Here is a 21894-nt window from a genome sequence, read left to right on the forward strand (position 1 = left end):
CTGACGTCCAGTGTAAGTTCATCTCAGTTCTTGGTACTGGTGGAGTGGCACTTCAGGCCATATATGGTCGTAACACTGTTGGAGAATCCCCAAGTCATGGTTGTCAGGTTGAACCTGTACTCTTACCATGAACTATTTTTTTTGTGTTCCAGTTTTCAGTTGTACTTTGATCTTTAGGTACCTCAGAGCTGTTTCTTTTCCTCTGAGGTGCAGTGGAACTTCTGATCCAAGAACCTTTTGCATTTGCTATTAATGAGCTCTTGGTTGTGCTCATCAAACTAGTCCTGTTGTTTTTCTGGGAAAGACGTCCAGAAGTCATTTGACCCTCTCCATACAGCTGAACTCCGATCCTCTGCATTGCTGCTCCCCATCTCCAATCCCACTCCACATTGCAGCCTCTCAATCCCTCTCCATACCGTGCTGATCCCTCTTGAAGCTGCTAGTCTCCAGCCCCTTCTAGAGTGCCGATCCCCGATCTCCTTCCAAATATCCAGGCCCTGGTCACCATGCATCTTCTGATGCAAAGTTCTCCCCCTGACTGGAGCTTTCCTGTCCCATTCCCTACCCTCTTCTGAACAGCTGGATCACATCACCTTCCAAAAAACTGCATCTGTGTCCACTTCCAAACATCAATCCTTTTCAGAATAGCTGAACCTCATCCCTCTATGAAATGCCTGTCCCCTCCTTTTCTTGAAATTCTCAATAATTAATCCCTCTCCATTTATCCAAACTATGACCCCAAAACCATATCTGATCTCCTGGCCTCTGACCACTCCTGAACAGCCAGTTCCTTTGGAACAGCCAGATAAAGTTCTAGTACTCAATCCTCTTCCAATTTCTGGTCCATGATGCCTCCCTCCAATTTCTGGTCCCTAAACCCTTTCACTTCCAGCTGCTGATCTCTGATCCACCAATCTATCTTCTGATACCTAACCTCCCTCCAAATGTTGGTTCTATACCCTGACCACCACCAAATGCTGATCCCTGACCACCACCCATTCCCCCTATAGCCCTTGGTACCTGACCTCCCCAACTGCTATTCCTTTGCATCTCTCTAACATTAATGATTTGGATATGAGTGTAGGAGGTGGAGGTGTGATTGCTAAGTTTACAGATGACACAAAAGTTGGTGGTGTGGTTGAAAGTGAGCTGGATATCTTTAAATGGACAGAGCATTGGCAGTTGGAATTTAATCCTGATATGTGCAAGTGCACTTTTGGAGGACAAATAATGGTACGGCATTCTGAATGAATGGTGGGATCCTTGGGAATACTGAGGAACAATGGTATGTTGATGTATAAGTTGAAAGATCCTGAAAAATGCAGCACAGGTAGATAGGGTAGTGAAGATGGCGTACAGGATACTCGTCTTCATTAGCTGGGTATAGATTGTAAGAGCATGAAGATTATGATACAACTTTGGGAAACATTGGTGCAGTTTTGGTTGTCATACTAGTTGAGTTGATTGTCATATGTACAAGTATGGTGAGGTACAGGACAATGAAAAACTTGCTTGCAGAAGCATCACTGGCATGTAGCTACAGAAACACACAGAATATAAACTATACATAAAATTGTACCATACAGTGGGGAAAAAGTCAATGCAAAAGCAAGACCTTAGTGCAAATAAAATGCAAAGACAAGTCCATGGTAGTGAAAGAGGTGGTCTGTGGTGTTCTGTTGCAGATGTAGGGTTAGGGTTATGCAGGTTGGTTCAAGAACCTGATGGTTGTAGGAAAGTAGCTCTTCCTAAACCTGGTGGTGTGGGATTTTCAGGCTTCTGTACCTCCTGCCCGACGGTAGCAACGAGAAGAGGGCATGACCCGGATGGTGGGGATCCTTGATGATAGGTGCTGCCTTCTTGAGGCAGCACCTCTTATAGATGCCGTCAATGGAGAGGGCAGTGCCCATGTTGGATTGGACTGTGTCCACGACTCTCTGCAACCTTTTGCATTCCTGTTCGTTGGAATTGCCACACCAGGCCATAATGTAATCAGTCAATATACTTTCAACAGTGCATCTGTAGAAGTTAGAGTATTTGGTGACGTGCCATATCTCCTTAAGCTTCTAAAAACGTAGAGGTGCTGGCATGCCTTCTTTATGATTACATTTGTGCTGGGCCCAGATGTCACCTGAGATGTTAACGCCCAGGAATTTGAAGCTGCTTACACTCTCCACCTCTGACCCACCAATTTCACAAGATCACAAGACAAAGGAGCAGAAGTAGGCCATTTGGCCCATCGAATCTGCTCCATGAGCTAAACTAATACTATTCCTATCTAGCCCCAATTTCCAGCCTTATCCCCATATCCCTTGATACCTTGACTAATTAGATACCTATCTATCTCCTCCTTAAATGCCCCCAATGATTGGGCCTCCACAGCTGTATGTGGCAAAGAATTCCATAATTTCACTACCCTCTGGCTAAAGAAATTTCTCCTCATTTCTGTTTTAAACCGGTACCCTCTAATTCTAAGATTGTGCCCTCTAGTCCTGGACTCATCCACCAGGGGAAACAGCTTAACCACATCTACTCTGTCCAGTCCTTTCAACATTCTAAATGTTTCTATGAGGTCCCCTCTCATTCTTCTGTACTCCAATAAGTACAGTCCAAGAGCTGACAAACGCTCATCATAAGTAAGCCTTTTCATTCCGGGAATCATCCTCATAAATCTTTTCTGAACCCTCTCCAACATCAGTACATCCTTCCTAAGATAAGGGGCCCAAAACAAATAGTACTCCAAATGAGGCCTCACCAGTGCCCATTAGAGCCTCATCAACACTTCCTTACTTTTATGCTTTATACCTCTCGAAACGAATGCTAACATAGCATTTGCTTTCTTAACCGCTGATCCGACCTGGTGGTTAACCTTTAGGGTATCCTGCACGAATACCCCCAAGTCCCTTTGTACTTCTGTACTTTGATTTTTCTCCCCATCGAGATAATAATCTGCCCATTTATTTCTTTTTCTAAACTGTAAAACGGCACATTTCTCAACATTGAATCTCATCTGCCATTTCTTTGCCCATTCTCCTAAACTATCTAAGTCTTTCTGCAACCTTTCTATTTCTTCAATACTCCCTACTCCTCCAACTATCTTGAACTGGTACATGGTCTCCCAACTTCCACTTTCTGAAGTCAATGATTAGCTCCTTGGTTTTGTTGATGTTAAGTGTGAGGTTGTGACTGTGGCAACACTCAACCAGCTGTTTTCCTGAATGCTGACTCATTACTACCTGTGATTTGATCAACAACAGTGGTGTTGTCTGCTAATTTATAGATGGTATTGGAGTTGTGCTTAGCCATACAGTTGTGGGTGTAAAGAGAATAAAGCAGGGAACTAAGCAGTCAGTCTTGAGGTGCATTTATGTTGATGATCAATGATGATGAGTTGTTGTTATCGATCTGTACTGATTGAGGTCTGCTGATGAGGCCAAGGTCCAGTTGCAAAGGGAGATACAGAGAGCCAGGTCTTGGAGCTTGGTGATAAGTTTGTAGGGGATGATAGTGTTGAATGCTGAGCTATAGTCAATAAACAGCAGCCTGATGTGTGTGTTATTGTTGTCCAGATGATCCAGAGCTGAGTGAACATCCCATGAAATTGCATCTGCTGTTGATCTGTTGTGGTAATAGGCAAATTGAAGGGGATCTGGGTCATTTCTTGAGGCTGGAGTTGATTTGCACCACAACCAACCTCTCGAAATACCAATATAGCAGATGTAACTACTACTGGATGGTAGTCATCAAGGCAGGTCACCGTGCTATTCTTGAGTTCCAGTACTATGGATGTCCTCCTGAAGCAGGTGGGAACCTCAGACCACAGAAGCGAGAGGTTGAAAATGTCCTTGAATACACCAGTCAGTTGGTCTGCACAGTTCTTCAGCACTGGACCAGGTATACCGTCTGGGCCAGACGCTTTGCGTGGATTCACGCTCTTGAAGGATGCTCTGACATCGCCCTCGGAGACTGGGATTATAGGGTTAGAGTTGAGCGGTGGGGGCTCATATGGGAGTGTTATTATTCTCCCTTTCAAAGCATACATAAAAGGCATTGAGCTCATCTATCATTGCCACTTATGCTATCTGTTTTTGCCTTGTAGGAACTGATAGCATGCAAGCCCTGCCACAGTGGCTGAACGTCCTTCTCTGACTCCAGTTTAGTCCAGAATTGTCTCCATAAGACCATAAGACATAGGAGCAGAACTAGCCCATTTGACCTATTGAGTCTGCTCCACCATTTTGGTGTTCGTTTACTATTGCCACTTGTACTGAGGTACAGTGAAAAACTTGTCTTGCATACCGATCGTACAGATCAATTCATTACACAGTGCAGTTACATTGGGTTAGTACAGAGTGCATTGAGGTCGTACAGGTAAAAACAATAACGGTACAGAGTAAAGTGTCACAGCTACAGAGAAAGTGCAGTGCAATAAGGTGCAAGGTCACAACAAAGTAGATCGTGAGGTGAGAGTTCATCTCATTGTATAAGGGAACCGTTTAATAGTCTTATCACAGTGGGGTAGAAGCTGTCCTTCAGTCTGGTGGTACGTGCCCTCAGGCTCTTGTATCTTCTACCCGATGGAAGAGGAGAGAAGAGAGAATGTTCCGGGTGGGTGGGGTCTTTGATTATGCTGGCTGCTTCACCAAGACAGTGAGAGGTAAAGACAAAGTCCAAGGAGGGGAGGCTGGTGTCCGTGATGCACTGGGCTGTGTCCACAACTCTCTGCAGTTTCTTGTGGTCCTGGGCAGAGCAGTTGCTGTACCAAGCCGTGATACATCCAGATAGGATGCTTTCTATGGTGCCTCGGTAAAAGTTGGCGAGAGTCAAAGGGGATAAACTGAATTTCTTTAGCCTCCTGAGGAAGTAAAGGCGCTGGTGAACTTTCTTGGCTGTGGCATCTGCATGATTTGACCAGGACAGGCTGTTGGTGATGTTCACTCCCAGGAACTTAAGGCTCTCAACCCTCTCAACCTCAGCACCACTGATGTAGACAGGTGCATGTACACTGCCCCCTTTCCTGAAGTCAATGACCAGATCTTTAGTTTTGCTGACATTGAGGGAAAGGTTGTTGTCATGACACCATTCCACTAAGCTCTCTATCTCCTTCCTGTACTCTGACTCATCGCTGTTTGAGATACGGCCTACAACGGTGGTATCATCTGCAAACCTGTAGATGGAGTTAGAGCAGAATCTGGCCACACAGGCATGAGTGTATCGGGAGTAGAGTAGAGGGCTGAGGACACAGCCTTGTGGGGCACCATTGTTGAGAATAATCGTGCCAGAGGTATTGCTGCCTATCCTCACTGATTGCGGTCTGTTGGTTAGAAAGTCAAGGATTCAGTTACAGAGGGAGGTGTTGAGTCCTAGGTCTCGGAGTTTGGTGACAAGTTTGCTTGGGACTATTGTATTGAAGGCAGAGCTGTAGTCAATAAACAATAGTCTAATGTAGGTGTCTTTACTGTCCAGATGCTCCAGAGCTGAGTGTGGGGCCAGGGAGATGGCATCTGCTGTAGACCTGTTTCGGCGATAGGAGAATTCCAGTGGGTCAAGATTGTCTGGGAGGCTGGAGTTGATGCGTGCTATGACCAACCTCTCAAAGCACTTCATGATGGTGGATGTCAGAGCCACTGGTCGGTAGTCATTGAGGCATGTTACCTTGCTTTTCTTCGGTACCAGGATGATAGTGGTCTTCTTAAAACAGGTGGGAACCTGAGATTGAAGCAGGGGGAGGTTAAATATGTCCACAAATACTTCTGCCAGTTGATCAGCACAAGATCTGAGCACACGGCCAGGGACACCATCTGGGCCAGATGCTTTCCTTGTGTTCACTCTCTGGAAGACTGATCTTATGTCCTCAACGGTGATCACAGGTTCAGTTGCATTGAAGTCTATCAGGGTGGGTGGTGACAATTCACTTCCCTTCTGTTCAAAACACGCAACCTGGGCCAGATGCTTTCCTTGTGTTCACTCTCTGGAAGACTGATCTTATGTCCTCAACGGTGATCACAGGTTCAGTTGCATTGAAGTCTATCAGGGTGGGTGGTGACAATTCACTTCCCTTCTGTTCAAAACACGCATAGAATGCATTAAGTTCATCAGGAAGGGATGTGCTGTTGTTAACTCTGCAGCCCGTCTTCATCTTGTAGCCTGTTATGGCATTTAAGCCCTGCCATAGCTGATGGCCGGTCTGGGACTCTATTTTGAGTCGGTATTGCCTCTTGGCTGATAGCTTTCCAAAGGTCATATCTGGATTTCGTGTACAGATCAGTATCACCAGATTTGTGTGCAGCAGTCCTCTCCTTCAGTAGGGAGTGGATCTCCTGGGTTCATCTATGGTTTCCTGTTTGGGAACACCCGTATTGTCCTCTTTGGTACACAGTCCTCCACATACTTGCTGATAAAGTCTGTGATGGTGGTGGCATACTCATCAAGGCTGGCAGCTGAGTCTTTGAACATGGAACAGTCCACTGTCTCAAAGCAGTCGTGTAGGAGCTCATCTGCTTCCTCAGACCAGCACTGCACGACTCTCTGACAGATCCTCCTGTGTCAGTTTCTGTTTGTGTGCAGGGAGAAGGAGCACAGCCTGGTGGTCTGATTTCCCAAAGTGGGGATGAGGGGTGGCTCGGAAGGCACCTTTGATGGTTGTATAGCAGTGGTCAAGGGTGTTGGCGCCCCTGGTGGGGCCTGAGATGTACTAGTAGTATTTTGGTAACACTTGATCATTGCTGATTTATTTTTCCTTCTCAACTCCATTCTCCTGCCTTAGAACATATAGAACATAGAACAGTACAGCACAATACAGGTCCTTCGGCCCACAATGTTGTGCCAAACTTGATCAATGTACCTGCCTCCACCAACTGGCCCAGACAGCGCATTCCGTGCCCCAACCACTCTCTGGGTAAAAAACCTTCCTCTGATATCTCCCTTGAACTTCCCACCCATTACTTTAAAGCTATGCCCTCATGTATTGAGCATTGGTGCCTTGGGAAAGAGGCGCTGGCTGTCCACTCTATCTATTCTTCCTAATATTTCGTATACCTCTATCATATCTCCCCTCATCCTCCTTTTCTCCAAAGAGTAAAGCCCTAGCTCCCTTAGTCTCTCCTCATAATCTATACTCTCCAAACCAGGCAGCATCCTGGTAAATCTCCTCTGCACCCTTTCCAACGCTTCCACATCCTTCCTATAATGAGGCGACCAGAACTGGACACAGTACTCTAAGTGTGGTCTAACCAGAGTTTTGTAAAGCTGCATCATTACTTCGCGGCTCTTAAACTCGATCCCATGACTTATGAAAGCTAACATCCTATAAGCTTTCTTAACTACCCTATCCACCTGTGAGGTGACTTTCAGTGATCTGTGGATATGAAACCCCAGATCACTTTGCTCCTCTACACTGCCCAGAATCCTGCCATTTACCTTGTACTCTGCCTTGGAGTTTGTCCTTCCAAAGTGTACCACCTCACACTTCTCCAGTTTGAACTCTATCTGCCACTTCTCAGCCCAGCTCTGCATCCTATCAATGTCCCTCTGCAATCTTCGACAATCCTCTACACTATCCACAACACCACCAACCTTTGTGTCTTCTGCAAACTTGCCAACCCACCCTTCTACCCCCTCATCCAAGTCATTGATAAAAGTTACAAAAAGCAGAGGTCCCAGAACTGATCCTTGTGGGACACCACTAGTCACAGCCCTCCAATCTGAATGCACTCCCTCCACCACAACCCTCTGCTTTCTACAGGCAAGCCAATTCTGAATCCACATGGCCAAGCTTCCCTGGATCCCATGCCCTCTGACCTTCTGAAGAAGCCTACCATGTGGAACCTTGTCAAATGCCTTACTAATATCCATGTAGACCTCATCTACTGCACTACCTTCATCAATCTGTCTGGTCACCTCGTCACAGAACACTATCAGGCTTGTGAGACATGATCTGCCCTTCACAAAGCCATGCTGGCTGTCCCTGATCAGACCATGATCCTCTAAATGCCCATAGATCCCATCTCTAAGAATCCTTTCCAATAACTTGCCCACCATTGACGTAAGGGTCACTAGTCTGTAATTCCCTGGACTATCCCTTCTTCCTTATTTGAATAAGGGGACAACATTTGCCACCCTCCAATCTTCTGGTACCATTCCTCTCGACAATGAGGACTCAGAGATCCTAGCCAAAGGCTCAACAATCTCCTCCCTCGCCTCACAGAGCAGCCTGGGGAATATTTCATCAGGCCCTGGGGACTTATCTGTCCTAATATTTTCTAACAGCTCCAACATATCCTCTCTTTTGATATCAACATGCTCTGGAACATTAACCTTACCAACACTGTCCTCAGCGTCATCAAGGCCCATTTCCTTGGTGAATACTGAAGAGAAGTATTCATTGAGGACCTCACCCACTTCCAGAACTTCGCACCTTTATCCTGTTCTTCAGCCTTCTTCCTAGCTCCCTAAATTCACTTTTCAGGACCTCATCCCTCTTCCTACCTGTGTCGTTGGTACCAACATGTACCACGACTTCTGACTGTTTTCCCTCCCACACAAGAATGCTGTGGACCTAATCAGAGACATCCTGGACCCTGGTACCTGGAAGGCAACATACCATCCGGGATTCTCGCTCATGTCCACAGAACCTCCTGTCTGTTCCCCTGACTACTGAGTCCCCTATCACTATTGCCCTCCTCTTCTCCTCCCTTCCTTTCTGAGCAGCAGGACCAGTCCCAGTGCCAGGACGTGGCTACTGCCGCTTGATCCCTGTAGGTCATCCCCCTCAACAGCATTCATCTCTTCTCCCCGTAACCTTTGATGTCCTTACTAATCAAGAACCTATCTACCTCTGCTTTAAATATACCCAATGACTTGGCCTCTACAGCTATCTGTGGCAATGAATTCCAGATTCACCACCCTCTGGCTAAAGATATTCCTCCTCATCTCTTTCTGAAGCGATATCCTTCTATTCTGAGGCTCTGGTCGTAGACTCTCCCACTACTGGAAACATCGTCTCCACGTCCACTCTATCCAGGTCTTTCAATATTTGGTAGGTTTCAGTGAGATCCCCCTCATCCTTCTAAACTCCAGCGAGTACAGGATCAGAGCCATTAAATGCTCCTCATACGTTAACCCTTTCACCCTGGGATCATTTTCATAAACCTCCTCTGGACCCTCTCCAATGTCAACACATCCTTTCTTAGATATGGGGCCAAAACTGCACACAATACTCCAAATGTGGTCTGACCAACACCTTATAAAGCCTCAGCATTACATCCTTGCTTTTATATTCTTGTCCTCTCGCAATCTTTGTGCTCACAATGGCCTTCCAGAGTCATACTTGACTTCTTGTATGACCCATTCCTAAATGCCACAGATCTAGCCTTCAACAGATTACGAATCTCCTGGTTCTTTCAGGGCTTCAGGTTGGGGAAGACTCTGAATATTTTTGTAGGTACACACTCGTCCACACAGTTCATTCTGCAGTTGGTGACGACTGTGGCATATTCATTCAGGTCTACTGATGACTTGAACATGGCCCAGTCCACTGATTCGAAGCAGTCTCGTATTCACTCCTCTGCCTCTCTTGACCAGCTCTTCATAGTCATCACCTCCAGTGCCACACTCTCTTCCCGTGAGCAGGAAGAAGCAGCACAGCCAGATGGTTGAATTTAGCAAAGTGCGGGCAAGGGATGGAGCCGTAGGCATTCCTGATGGTGGTATAGCAGTGGTCGAGTGTGTTTGGTCCTCTGGTGTTGAAGGTAACGTGTTGATGGCAGTTAGGAAGAGATTTCTTTCACCTTGCCTGGTTGACGTCCCCAGTGATAATGAGGAGGGCATCACAGTACACAGTTTCATGTTTGTTAATCATGGCACTCAATTCCCCAAGTGCTAGCTTGACACCCGCCTGAGGCAGGATGTAGACTGCAGTCAGGATGACAGCAGAGAATTCCCTTGATAGGTAGAACAGTCGGCACTTAATGACCAGATGTTCTGGGTCAGGGGAGCAGGAATGGGACAAGACCGTCAGGTCCAAGCACCACCACAAGTGTATAATGAAGCAGACACTGCCACTTCTTCTTTTTCCTGATGCTGCTTTCTAGTTCATATGATGGATGGAGAAACCATCAGGCTGGAGCACCATGTCCGGAGAGTTGGAGGTGAGCCATGTCTCTGTGAAACAGAGTACACAACAGTCCCTCGTATCCCCCGATACAGCAGTCTTGCCCTTAGGTCCTCTATCTTGTACGTTGGCTATAAAGATGCAAGGGAGGTTGGGTTTCATGCCCCGATGCTTCAGTCTTGTCTGAAGACCTTCCCGGTGTCCACATTTTCTTGTACAATGGAGGCATACTGGACCCTTCCAGGGGGATGTACTTATGTTCTGGAAGGTCGGGTCTGCCGAGTCTGTCAGGTGATCATAGGATCACTCATGCTTTTAAATGGCTTAAAGGCCTGTTTGTTACCGCAGTATTCCTGACTGCAGATTTGAAGTTTAGAAGTTCAGAACATGAATAGGTGTTTTACATCCTGCTGCCTGGATAATGCCATATCTCTCCAGAGCCATTTTTATCCACCCTCTGAGGATAAAAATAGGAAAGACGTTATTGCACTAGAGAGGGTGTAGAGGGGATTCACCAGGATGTTGCCTGGGATGGATTGTTTTGGTGTGCAGGAAAATGGATAGGCTGTGTTTGTTTTCCTTGGAGCGGGGGGGGGGGGGGGGGGGGTTGGGGGATGGTGTCTGATGGAGATGTACAAAGCTATTATGGGCATAGAGGTGGTAGATTGTGAGAAATTTTATTCCAAAACAAAGGTGCCAAAAACTAAAGGACATAGGTTTCGAATGAGAGGGAGAGGTTTAGAGGGGATCTTAGGAATTTTTTCACTCAGAGAGCATTTGGAATCTGGAAACTATATATAAGGTGGGTGGTGGAAATATCCCAATATTTAAGAGATATCTAGATGAGCATTTAAATTGCCAAAGCATAGAAGGCTATGGACCAAGTGCTGGTAACTAGGATTGATATAATGGGTAATCGGTGGTTAGTATGGACATATTAGGCCTAGGGGATTGTTTCTGGTGCTGTATGTCTCACTCTAACTACTGGTGACTGATCTCCCTCCAACCACTGTACCTGTGTGCTAACTCTTTGTTTCATGTACACAGACACCCAGATATCTCCAAGGAAAATTTAGTAATCTTATCCTATTTAAATAGCACTTCATTTCTTTATACTTCCTACAAAAGATGATATTCTCAACTTTCCCCACAGGGACTTTCTGTTTGACCATCACTTAACTTGTCCGTCTGTTTGCAAACATAGAACAGTGCAGCACAGGAACAGGACCTTCGGCGTATGGTGTTGTGCCAGACTAATTAAACTCGTAATTAAAAGCCTAACTAAATGAGTCCCTTCTGCCTACACAAGTCCACATCCCTCCATTCTTTATATATTCATGTGCCTATCCAAGAGTCTCTTAAATGCCTCTATCGTATTTGCCTCCACTACCACCCCTGGCAGTGGATTCCAGGCACCCACCACTCTCTGTGTAAGTAACTTGCCCTGTATATCTCCTTTAAACTTACCCCCTCTCACCTTAAATGCATGCCCTCTACTATTAGACATTTTGACCCTGGGAGAAAGATCCCAGCTGTGTACTCTATCTATGCCACTTATAAACTTCTATCAGGTCTTCCTTCAGCCTCTGCCACGCCGGAGAAAACAACCCAAGTTTGTCCAACCTCTCCCATAGCACCTGCCCTCTAATCCAGGCAGTATCCTGGTAAACCACCTCTGCACCCTCTCCAAAGCCCCCACATCCTTGCTGTAATGGAGTGACCAGAGTTGAATGCAATATTCCAGATGCAGCCTAATCAGAGTTTTATAAAGCTGTAACATAACTTCCTGACTCTTGAACTCAAAGCCTTGATTAGTAAAGGCAAGCATGCCATAAACCTTCTTTACTATCCTACCAACGTGCAGCCACTTTCAGGGGGCCACGGACTTAGACCTCAAGATCCCTCTGTACATCAACACTAAGGGTCCTGCCACTGTGTACTGTTCCTTTACATGTGATCTCCCAAAGTGCAGCACCTCCCACTTCCCAGATTAAACTCTAACTGTCATTTATCTGCCCATACCTGCAACTGATCCATATCCTGCTACATCCTTTGGGAATCTTCTACACCATCCACAATGCCACTAATCTTCATCATCTGCAAAGGCCCTGGGGACTTGTCCACCTTAATGTTCTTCAAGAGACCCAACACTACCTCTTCCTTAATCTCAACATGTCCCAGCATATCAGCCCCACACTGATCTCACTGTCCTCCATGTCCTTCTCCTTGGTAACTATCAATCCAAAGTACTCATTTAGGACCCAGCCCACATCCTCTGCCTCCAAGCACATGTTCCCTCCTTTATCCTTGAGTGGTCCTACCCTCTCCCCAGTTATCCTCTTGCTCTTAATGTAGATGTAGAATGACTTGGGATTCTCTTTAATCCTGCGTGGCCCCTCCTGGTTCTCCTAATTCCCTTGAGTTCTTATCTAGTTTCTTTATAATCCTCAATGGCCCTGTTTGATTTTTGGCTTCCTAAACCTTGCATGCTCTTCCTTTTTCTTCTTGACTAAATTCACCACCTCTCCTGCAATCCAAGGATCCCTTCCCTTGCTATCCTTGTCCTTTCTTCTTACTGGAAGAAATCCCATCTTCATGGGATCCAGGGAAACTTGGCTGTGTGGATTCAGAATTGGATCGCCCATAGAAGACAGAGGGTGGTGGTAGATGGAGCATATTCTGCCTGGAGGTTGGTGACCAGTGGTGTTCCACAGCGATCTGTTCTGGGACCCCTGCTCTTGGTGATTTTTATAAATGACTTGGATGAGGATGTGGAAGGGTGGGTTAGTAAGTTTGCTGATGATACAAAGGTTGGTGGTGTAGTGGACAGTGTAGAAGGTTGCTGTAGATTACAACAGTATATTGATAGAATGCAGAGCTGGGCTAAGAAGTGGTAGATGGAGTTCAACCCTGATCAGTGTGAAGTGATACACTTCGGGAGATCGAATTTGAAAGCAGAGTATAAGGTTGATAGCAGGACTCTTAGCAGTGTGGAGGAACAGAGGGATCTTGGGGTTCACGTCCATAGATCCCTCAAGGCTACCATGCAGGTCAATAGGGTTTTAAGAAGGCATGTGGAGTGTTGGCCTTCATTAGTCGGGGTATTGAGTTCAGGAGCCGTGAGGTGATGTTGCAGCTCTGTAGAACTCTGGTCAGACCACACTTGGAGTATTGTGTTCAGTTCTGGTCGCCTCATTATAGAAAGGATGTGGAAGCTTTAGAGAGGGTGCAGAGGAGATTTACCAGGATGTTGCCTGGATTGGAGAGCATGTCTTATGAAGATAGGTTGAGCGAGCTAGGGCTCTTTGGAGAGAAGGAGGATAAGAGGTGACTTGATAGAGGTGTACAAGATAAGAGGCATAGATCGAGTGGACAGTCAGAGACTTTTTCCCAGGGCGACAATGGCTGACACGAGAGGAGATAATTTTAAGGTGATTGGAGGAAGGTATAAGGGGGACGTCAGAGGTTAAGTTTTTTACACAGAGAGTGGTGGGTGCATGGAACGCACTGCCAGCAGAGGTTGTGTGGGCAGATATATTAGGGACATTTAAGAGACTCTTAGATAGACACATGAATGATAGAAAAATAGGGGGCTATGTGGAAGGGAAGGGTTAGATAGATCTTAGAGCGGGATGGAATGTCGGCACAACATTGTGGTCCGAAGGGCCTGTACTGTGCTGTAGTGTTCTATGTTTTATGGAATATACCTGTGCTGTGTACAGTTGGTCTTTGAGCACCCTCCACATGTCAGATGTGAACTCGCCCAAACACTATTTATCTTCTTGACAATGTACTCTCCTACTTGTTTTTGTATCATCAAACTCTCTCACCAATACCAAGAGAAGGTAGAGAATGACGAGTGACCAAGATCAGCCTATACAGCATTGTCCTTCATTGCTCCCTTCCTGACTCCTCACTCCTCTCCCCTTGCAGTAGTTCATTCAAATAAATAACTATTCTTACATACAGTCATACAATATACAAATTGGGAGCAAAAGGCGGCCATTTGACCTTTTGAACTTGCTCCACCATTAAATATAATCATATCTGATGAACTGTAACTTCAACTTCACATTCCTGTCATCCTTCAGGAAACTTTTACCCACTTACAGATCAAAAAACTAGATTGATTCTTGTCTTAAAAATATTCAGATTCTACTTCCACAGCTTTGAGGGCCATGATTTCATAGAATCATGGCCCTCAAAGAGAAAACATTCACCTTGCCTCTCTTTTATATTGGCGACCTCTTATTTTTAAACAGTGACCCTGAATTCTAGATTTTTCCACAAGGAAACATCCTCTCCGCAGTCTATTAAGACCCTTCATAATCTTGTATGTTTCTGTCAATGTACCTTCATCAGCTAGGTAAGTGGGCCAAGGAACAGCAAATGCCGTTCAATTCAGTGAGTTATTGCATTTTGGGTAGTTGAACCAGTGTAGGACTTTAACAGTGAATGGTAGGACCCTGGGGAGTGTTGAAGAACAGAGGGATCTAGGAGTACAAGTACATAGTTCACTGAAAGTGGCACCACAGGTAGACAGCGCAGTGAAGAAGGTGTTTGGCATGCTAGCCTTCAGTTAGGGCATTGAGTATAGGAATTGGGATGTTATATTACAGTTGTACAAGACATTGGTGATGACACACCAGGAATATTGTTTATATTTTTGGTCACACTGATATTGGAAAGACATCATCAAGCTGAAAAGAGTGCAAAGAAGATTTACAAGAATGTTGCCAGGACTCGAGGGCCTGTTAAAAGGAGAAACTGGACAGGCTAGTACCTTGGAGCATATGAGACAGAGAGGTGACCTTTTCGAGATGTATAAAATCATGAGGGGCATAGATAGGGTGAATGTGCACAGTCTTTTTCCCAGGAAAAGGGAATCAAAAACTTGAGGGCATGGGTTTAAGGTGCAAGGGGAAAGATTTAAATGAAATCTGAGTGACAACTTCACACAGAGGGCATACGAGCTGCTAGAGGAAGTAGTTGAGGCAGGAACAATAACAGCATTTAAAAGACAGTTGGACAGGTGAGTGGATAGGAAAGATTTAGAGGGATATGGGCCAAATGCAGGCAAAGGGGACTAGCTTAGATGGGCACCTTGGTTGGTATGGACTTTGGGTTGATGGGCTCGTTTGTCCTGTATGACTATGACTGTACAACTAAGTCACCTTCCAGTCTTCCAAACTCCAGCAGATATGTGATAATTTTTTGGTATATATTGTTATTCTATTATTCTCTTACAATGCAAATAAAAGCTCTTTTTAAAAATTGCATGATTAACCACGTTTAATTTTTCCTTTGAATTATATACAGCTCCCAATAAATTGCCTTATTCAATTTGCTATTACCATGGGCTCTCTCAGTGAAATTCATAATGTGACTCGTATCATAAGGGTCACTTGCATCAACTTAATGCTCAATTTGAGGCACACATGATGAACTGATCCAGAAATCGGAGTGACTGGCAACCACATCATGAAAGATATCCCATTAAAATAACATAAAATGCTGGGAATGTACATGGTTCACAGAGAAAGTGGCGCAATGGTTCAGCCTCTACACGGACTGCAACAGTGGCAACTCCTTACCTGATAAGATTTGATTCCAATTTCAATCTATATTTATCTCCCCAAGATTTACTGAGTTTTCAGCATTTACAATTGTTTACATTTGAAAGCTACTGTTTCTCTACCTGTAAATGGCTCCTTTATCAGCTTCCATAGATGTCTGAGACTCTGCAGGCACAGGACTTGAGGCATCGGGGTCCGATTTGGTGCAGCTGGACCCTGGCTCAGTGTTGCTAGTCATCTGTGGCACGACTGGCATCTGGAAACAGATCAAATGCAGCAAAGCGTCCGACTCGTACAAAACTTTAACAACCACTGCAGATGCCCATCATTTTAGCTTATCACACCAGCAAAACTCCTGCTCTGGAGATATTAGACTGTTTACAAGCCCAAGTTCCCTGGTCATGGTGTTTCCCAGTCCCAGAATTCTCTACCTCAATGTCCACTGTCAGAGCAGTAGTGCGGCCAGTAGAACCGCTGCCTCAAAGCACCAACGACCCAGGTTCAATCCTGACCTGGGGCGCTGTCTGTGTTGAGTTTGCAAATTCTCCCTGTATGCGTGTTGGATTCCTCTGGGGGTTCTAGTTTTGTCCTACATCCTAAAGATGTACTAGTAAGTAGGTCACCTGGCCACTGTAAATTGCCCTGGTGTAGGTGGGTGGTAGTATTGTTGGGAATTTGGAGCAAATAGGTACAGAGAAAATATATGGGAAAAAGAGATTACTCTGTGTACCAGTTTTGGCTCAATGGCCTGATAGTATTTTTCCCAGGGTAGAAATGTCAAATACTAGAGGGCAGAGGTTTAAGATAAAAGGGGGCAGATAGGGTGGTGAAGAAGGCATGTGGCACACTTGCCTTATAGGTCAGGGCATGGAATATAAAAGTTAGGGTGTTAAGCTGCATACAAAACACTGGTTAGGCCGCACAGTGCACTGTGTGCTGTTCTGGTTGTCCTACTACAGGAAGGATGTGGATACACTGTGGGGAGTGAAAAGGAGGTTCTCCAGGATGATGCCTGGATTGAAGAACTTTAGTTATGGGGAGAGATTGGACAGGCTGGGCTTGTCTTCCCTGGAGTGAAGGAGGCTGAGGGGTGACCTGAAAGAGGTGTCTAAAGTTATAAGGGCACAGATGGGGTGGGTGGCTGGGCATTTTGTTGCAGTTGTATAAGTCGTTGGTGAGGCCGCACTAGGAGTACTGTGTACAGTTTTGATCACCCTGTTATTGGAAAGACGTGGTTAAACTGGAATGAGTGCAGAGAAGATTTACAAGGATGTTGCCAGGGCTGGAGGACCTGAGTTATAGGGAGAGGTTGGCCAGGCTAGGTCTTTATTCCTTGGAATGTAGGAGAATGAGGGGCAACCTTAAAGAAAAGTTTAAAATTATGAGAGCATAGATAAGGTGGATGATAACAGTCTTTTCCCCAGGGTAGGGGAGTACAAAACTAGGGGGCATGGGTTTAGGGTGAGAGGGGAATGATTTAAGGGGGACCTGAGGGGCAACTTTTTCATACAGAGGGTGGTGGTATATGGAACAAGCTGCCAGAGGAAGTGGGTGAGGCAGGTACAACAGTATCATGTAAAGAAGCACTTGGATAGGTACATGGAGGGGCGGGGCTTGGAAGGATATGGGCTGAAAGCAGGAAATTGGGACTAGCTGGACGGGCACTGTGGTCGGCATGAACTGGTTGGGCCGAAGGGCCTGTGTCTGTGTTGTATTGCTCTGTGGCTCTATGAGATTTATGAGGCACTGTTCCCCAGTCCTGGGTTTCCCTTTCACATTGCTCTCCAATTCTAGGTGTGCCTGCCCTTGAGTTCCCTAGCCCAGAATACTTCTGTCCTATGTTTTCCACCTTGGTATCCTACAACCCTGGGATTCTCTGCCCCATTGTCCTCCATCTCAGAAATCCTGCAACAATTCCCATTCTCAGCCCTGTTATTCCCCAGTTGTGGATAGCCCTACCCCAGTGTTTCTATGTCACAAACTTGCCTGCCACAGTACACTCCAGTATTGGGGTCACAGTTATGGGTTTACTTGCCTAATTATTCTTCCAGTCTCTGGCTTCCCTGCCCCAGTATTCCCAGTCCAGTGCTTTCCTTCCAAATGTTCTGGGTTCCCTGCTTGATGTACCATAGTCCTAGGTTCTGTGCTGTAGTACTCTATGACTCTAGTATGCCTTGCCTCAGTGTTCCCTGGTCCCAGGATTCTCTGGCCCAGCACATACCAATGCTGGGATTCTCTGTCCAATTGTTCACCAGTTCCAGGATTCCCTGTTTCATTGTTTCCCAGTCTGGGGATTATTTGCTTTAGCGTACCCCAGGCCTGGGACTTTTTCCCAAGTGCTCTCCAATCATTGATCCCCTGCCCCAATGTTCTCTGTCCCATGATTCCCTGTACCAGTGTTCCCCAGTCACAAGATTCCTTGCTTCAGCATTGCCCAATCATGGGATCCCCCTGTCAAGTGCTTCTGTCCCAGGATTCCCTATTCTTGTGTTCCCAGCTGTGGGATCCCCTGCTCCAGCATTACCCAGTCATGGGAACCACAGCGCCATGTTCCTCAATCCAGCATTTAATATTCCATTATTTACTAGTCACAGATGGCATTAAGCTGGAAAAGGTGCAGAAAAGATTCACTAGAATATTACCAGGACTGGAGGAGTTGAGTTATAAGGAGAGACTGGATAGACTGGGACTGATTTTCCAGGAGAGTAGGAGCCTGAGGGGTGACTTTATAGAGGTTTATAAAGTCATGAGGATCACTGCCTTTTCCCCAGGGTAGGGGAATCTAAAGCCAGGTGCATAAATTTAAGATGAGGCAAAAAATTTAAAGGGGACCTGAGGGGCAGGTTTTACACACAGAGGCTGGTGGGTATATGGAACGAACTGGCAGAGGAAGCTGTAGAGGCAGGTACAATTACAAGATCTAAAAGAGATTTGGACAGATAAACAGATAGGAAATATTTAGAGGGATATATGGTAGGGAAGCTATTGGAAAGGATTCTTCAGGACAGGATTTATGGGCATTTGGAAAACCATGGCCTAATTAGGGATAGTCAGCATGGCTTTGTGCAGGGCAGGTCATGTCTTACTAACTTGATTGGGTTTTTCAAGGAGGTTACAAAGGTACAGCTGTGGATGTTGTCTACATGGATTTTAGAACGGTGTTTGACAAGATCCATCATGGTAGGCTCATCCAGATTAAGATGCATGGGATCCACAGGGATTTCACCATTTGGATTCAGAATTGGATTGTCCATAAAAGACAGAAGATAGTGATCAATGGGACTTATTCTGGCTGGAGGTCCTTGACTAGTGGTGTTGCACAGGGATCCGTACTGGGACCTCTGCTGTGTGTGATGTACATAAATGATTTGGATGAAAATGTGGATTGGTGGGTTAGTAAGTTTACAGATGATACAAAGATTGGTGGCATTGTGGATCATGTAGAAGGTTGCCAAAGGAAACAGCAGGATATCAGTTGCTGGTATGAGCAGAGAAATGGCAGATGCAGTTTAATCTGGTCAAGTGTGAGGTGTTGCCTCATTGTTACATTGGGAGATCAAATGTAAAATGACAGTACACAGTTAATGGCAGGACCCTTTAGTGTTGATGTACAGAGGGTCCTGGGGTCCAAGTCCATAGCCCCCTGAAAATGGTTGAACAGAATGGTTGAACTTACCTTTATTAGTTGAGGAATTGAGTTCAAGAATCAGGAAGTTATGTTGCAGCTTTATGAAACTTTGGTTAGGCCACATCTGGAGTATTGCATTCAATTCTGGTTGCCCCATTATAAGAAGCATGTGGAGGCTTTGGAGAGGGTGCAGAAGTGGTTTACCAGGACGCTGCCTGGATTAGAGGGCAGGTGCTATGGGGAGAGGTTTGACAGATGTAATCTCTTAGATTAGCACATACATGTGCAGTCATAGCCATACAACATGGAAATAGGCCCTTCGGCCCAACTCATCCATGCTGACTATTTTGCCCAACGAGATAGTCCCATCTGCCTGTGTTTTACCCATAGCCTTCTAAACCTCTCCTGTCCATGTACTTAATTAGATGGCTTTTTAATGTTGCTAATGTGCCTGCCTCATCCATTATTTCTGGCAGCTCATTCCTAATATGCACCACCCTTTGCATGAAGAAGCTGCCCCTGATGACCCTTTTAAATCCCCCTTGCCTCTGATCTTAAACCTATGCCCTTTGTTTTTAGCACCCTCTCCCTGGGAAAAAGACTATGCTTTCATCCTGTCTATGTCCCTCATGATCTCACATACTTCAGTCAGGTCATCCCTCAATCTAAAATTGGTAAATTGGTTTATTATCGTCACATGTACAGTGGAAAAAATTGTCTTGCACACTGTCCAGACAGATCAATTTATTACAATGGTGCATTGAGGTAGTACAAGGTAAAACAACAGCAGAGTGCAGAATAAGGTGTTACAGTACAAGAAAGTGCAGTGCAGGCTCCAAAATTTGCTCTGCCCCAGTTCAGGGCCTTAACCTGTGAACTGGTCATATCCTTCTCAATAACTATTTTAAAACTATAGAATTATGATCACTGGACACAAAGTGCTCACTGACAGATACTTCTGCCACTTGCCCTACCTCATTCCTCAGGAGGAGGTCCAGTGTTGCACCCTCTCTGGTAATTCCCTATATATATTGATAAAGGAAGCTTTCTTGGACACATTTCACAATTTCCACTGTGTCCAAGCCTTTTACACCATGGTTGGCCCAGTAATATTAGGAAAGTTAAAATCTCTCACTAATACTACCCTATTATGAATGGAGGGATATGGACATTGTGCTGGCAGAAGGGATTAGTTTAGTTAAGCATTTAGTGACTATTTTAATTAGTTCTGCACAACATCGTGGGCCAAAGGGCCTACTCCTATGCTGTACTGTTCTATGTTCCATGTTATACGTGAAAAATGCTGAAGATATGCAAGTTTTTTTTCTATTTAAATCTTGATAGAAATCTTTCCTTTATACCCATTTGAATTCACAAATTTCATTTGGCCCTGGGGATTTATCCACCTTTTAAGCCCACTAATGAATTGGGTACCTCTTACATAGAACATAGAATATCTTTATTTATGTAGACATGCTAGAATTTCACCTCTTTGCTGAATCCACCAACCACAAAGTTCATCTCTTTTGTGAATACCAATGAAAAGTGTCCATTTAGGACCTCACCTGTGCCTTCTGGCTCCATTCACAGATTACCTCCATTGTCCTTCATGGGCCCTACTCTTTCCCTGGTTATTCTTTTGCCTTTAATATAACTTATAAGATGCCTTCAGATTTACCTTAATCCTGTCTGCTAGTGATATTTCGTGACCCCTCATTGCCTTCTTAACTTCCTTTTTAAGTATGTCCCTCCACTTTTAGTACCCTTTCTTCCCCAATCTTTAGTTGAGATTTGGTGTATCCCAGTCTGCTGGGTAGGCAAGGGAGGTTATTACTGGGGCCCTGACAGAATTTTAAATGTTTGCTGGCCACATGTCTGTTGCCAAATGACTGGAAGACAGCAAATGTACTACCTTTATTCAATAAACTCAGCAGGAATAAGCCAAGTAATTACAGGCCTGTAAGCCTAACATCAATGATAGAGAAGTTATTGGGAAAAAATTCTGAGGGACAAGATTAGTCTCCACTTGGAATGTCAAGGATTAATCAAAGATAGTTAGTATGGTGACTCTGACCAATTTGACTGAATTTTTCAAAGCTGGAACAAAATGTAGTTGGAGTTTATTTGGACTTCAGTAACGCTTTTGACACAATCCCACATGGGAAACTGTTCCACAAGGTTAAAGCCCAAGGTAAATTAGGAAATTGTTTCCAAAACTGGCTTGGTAACAGGAGGCAGAGGGTGATGGTGGAGGGATGATTTTGTGATTGGAATACTTTGGCCAGCAGTGTACCACAGGGATCGGTAATGAAAATTGATGGTGTTGTGAATAAGGGAGGAGTGTAGTCTTCAGTTAGAGTGATATTGAGCAGTTGGAAAGATTGGCAGAGAAATGGCAGATGGAACTTAAGCACAACAAACACAAGGTGTTACATTTTGTTATGACTAATAAGACTGGGATAAACATGATAAATGGTTGAACCCTGGGAAGTAATGAGGAACTGAGGGACCTTGGTCTACATGTGCAAGGATCCCTAAAAGCTGCAGCACAAGTTGGTTAAGAAGGCATACAGGATACT

At 45.1% G+C, this 21894-nt stretch overlaps 1 protein-coding gene across 8 annotated transcripts in view; it reads right to left on the minus strand.

The window, feature by feature from the left end:
* Nucleotides 1-21894, minus strand: part of LOC127569332 (homeobox protein PKNOX1-like) — a 137719-nt gene that overhangs the window by 81766 nt on the left and 34059 nt on the right. For all 8 annotated transcript variants that reach the window (XM_052013872.1, XM_052013866.1, XM_052013871.1 and 5 more), the window contains one exon: nt 15810-15943. In XM_052013872.1, coding sequence (XP_051869832.1) covers nt 15810-15943 — 134 coding nt within the window. Of the gene's footprint in view, nt 1-15809; nt 15944-21894 lie in introns of those variants that run through there.

This window comes from Pristis pectinata, chromosome 4, assembly GCF_009764475.1.
Source record: "Pristis pectinata isolate sPriPec2 chromosome 4, sPriPec2.1.pri, whole genome shotgun sequence".
Classification (NCBI taxonomy): domain Eukaryota; kingdom Metazoa; phylum Chordata; class Chondrichthyes; order Rhinopristiformes; family Pristidae; genus Pristis; species Pristis pectinata.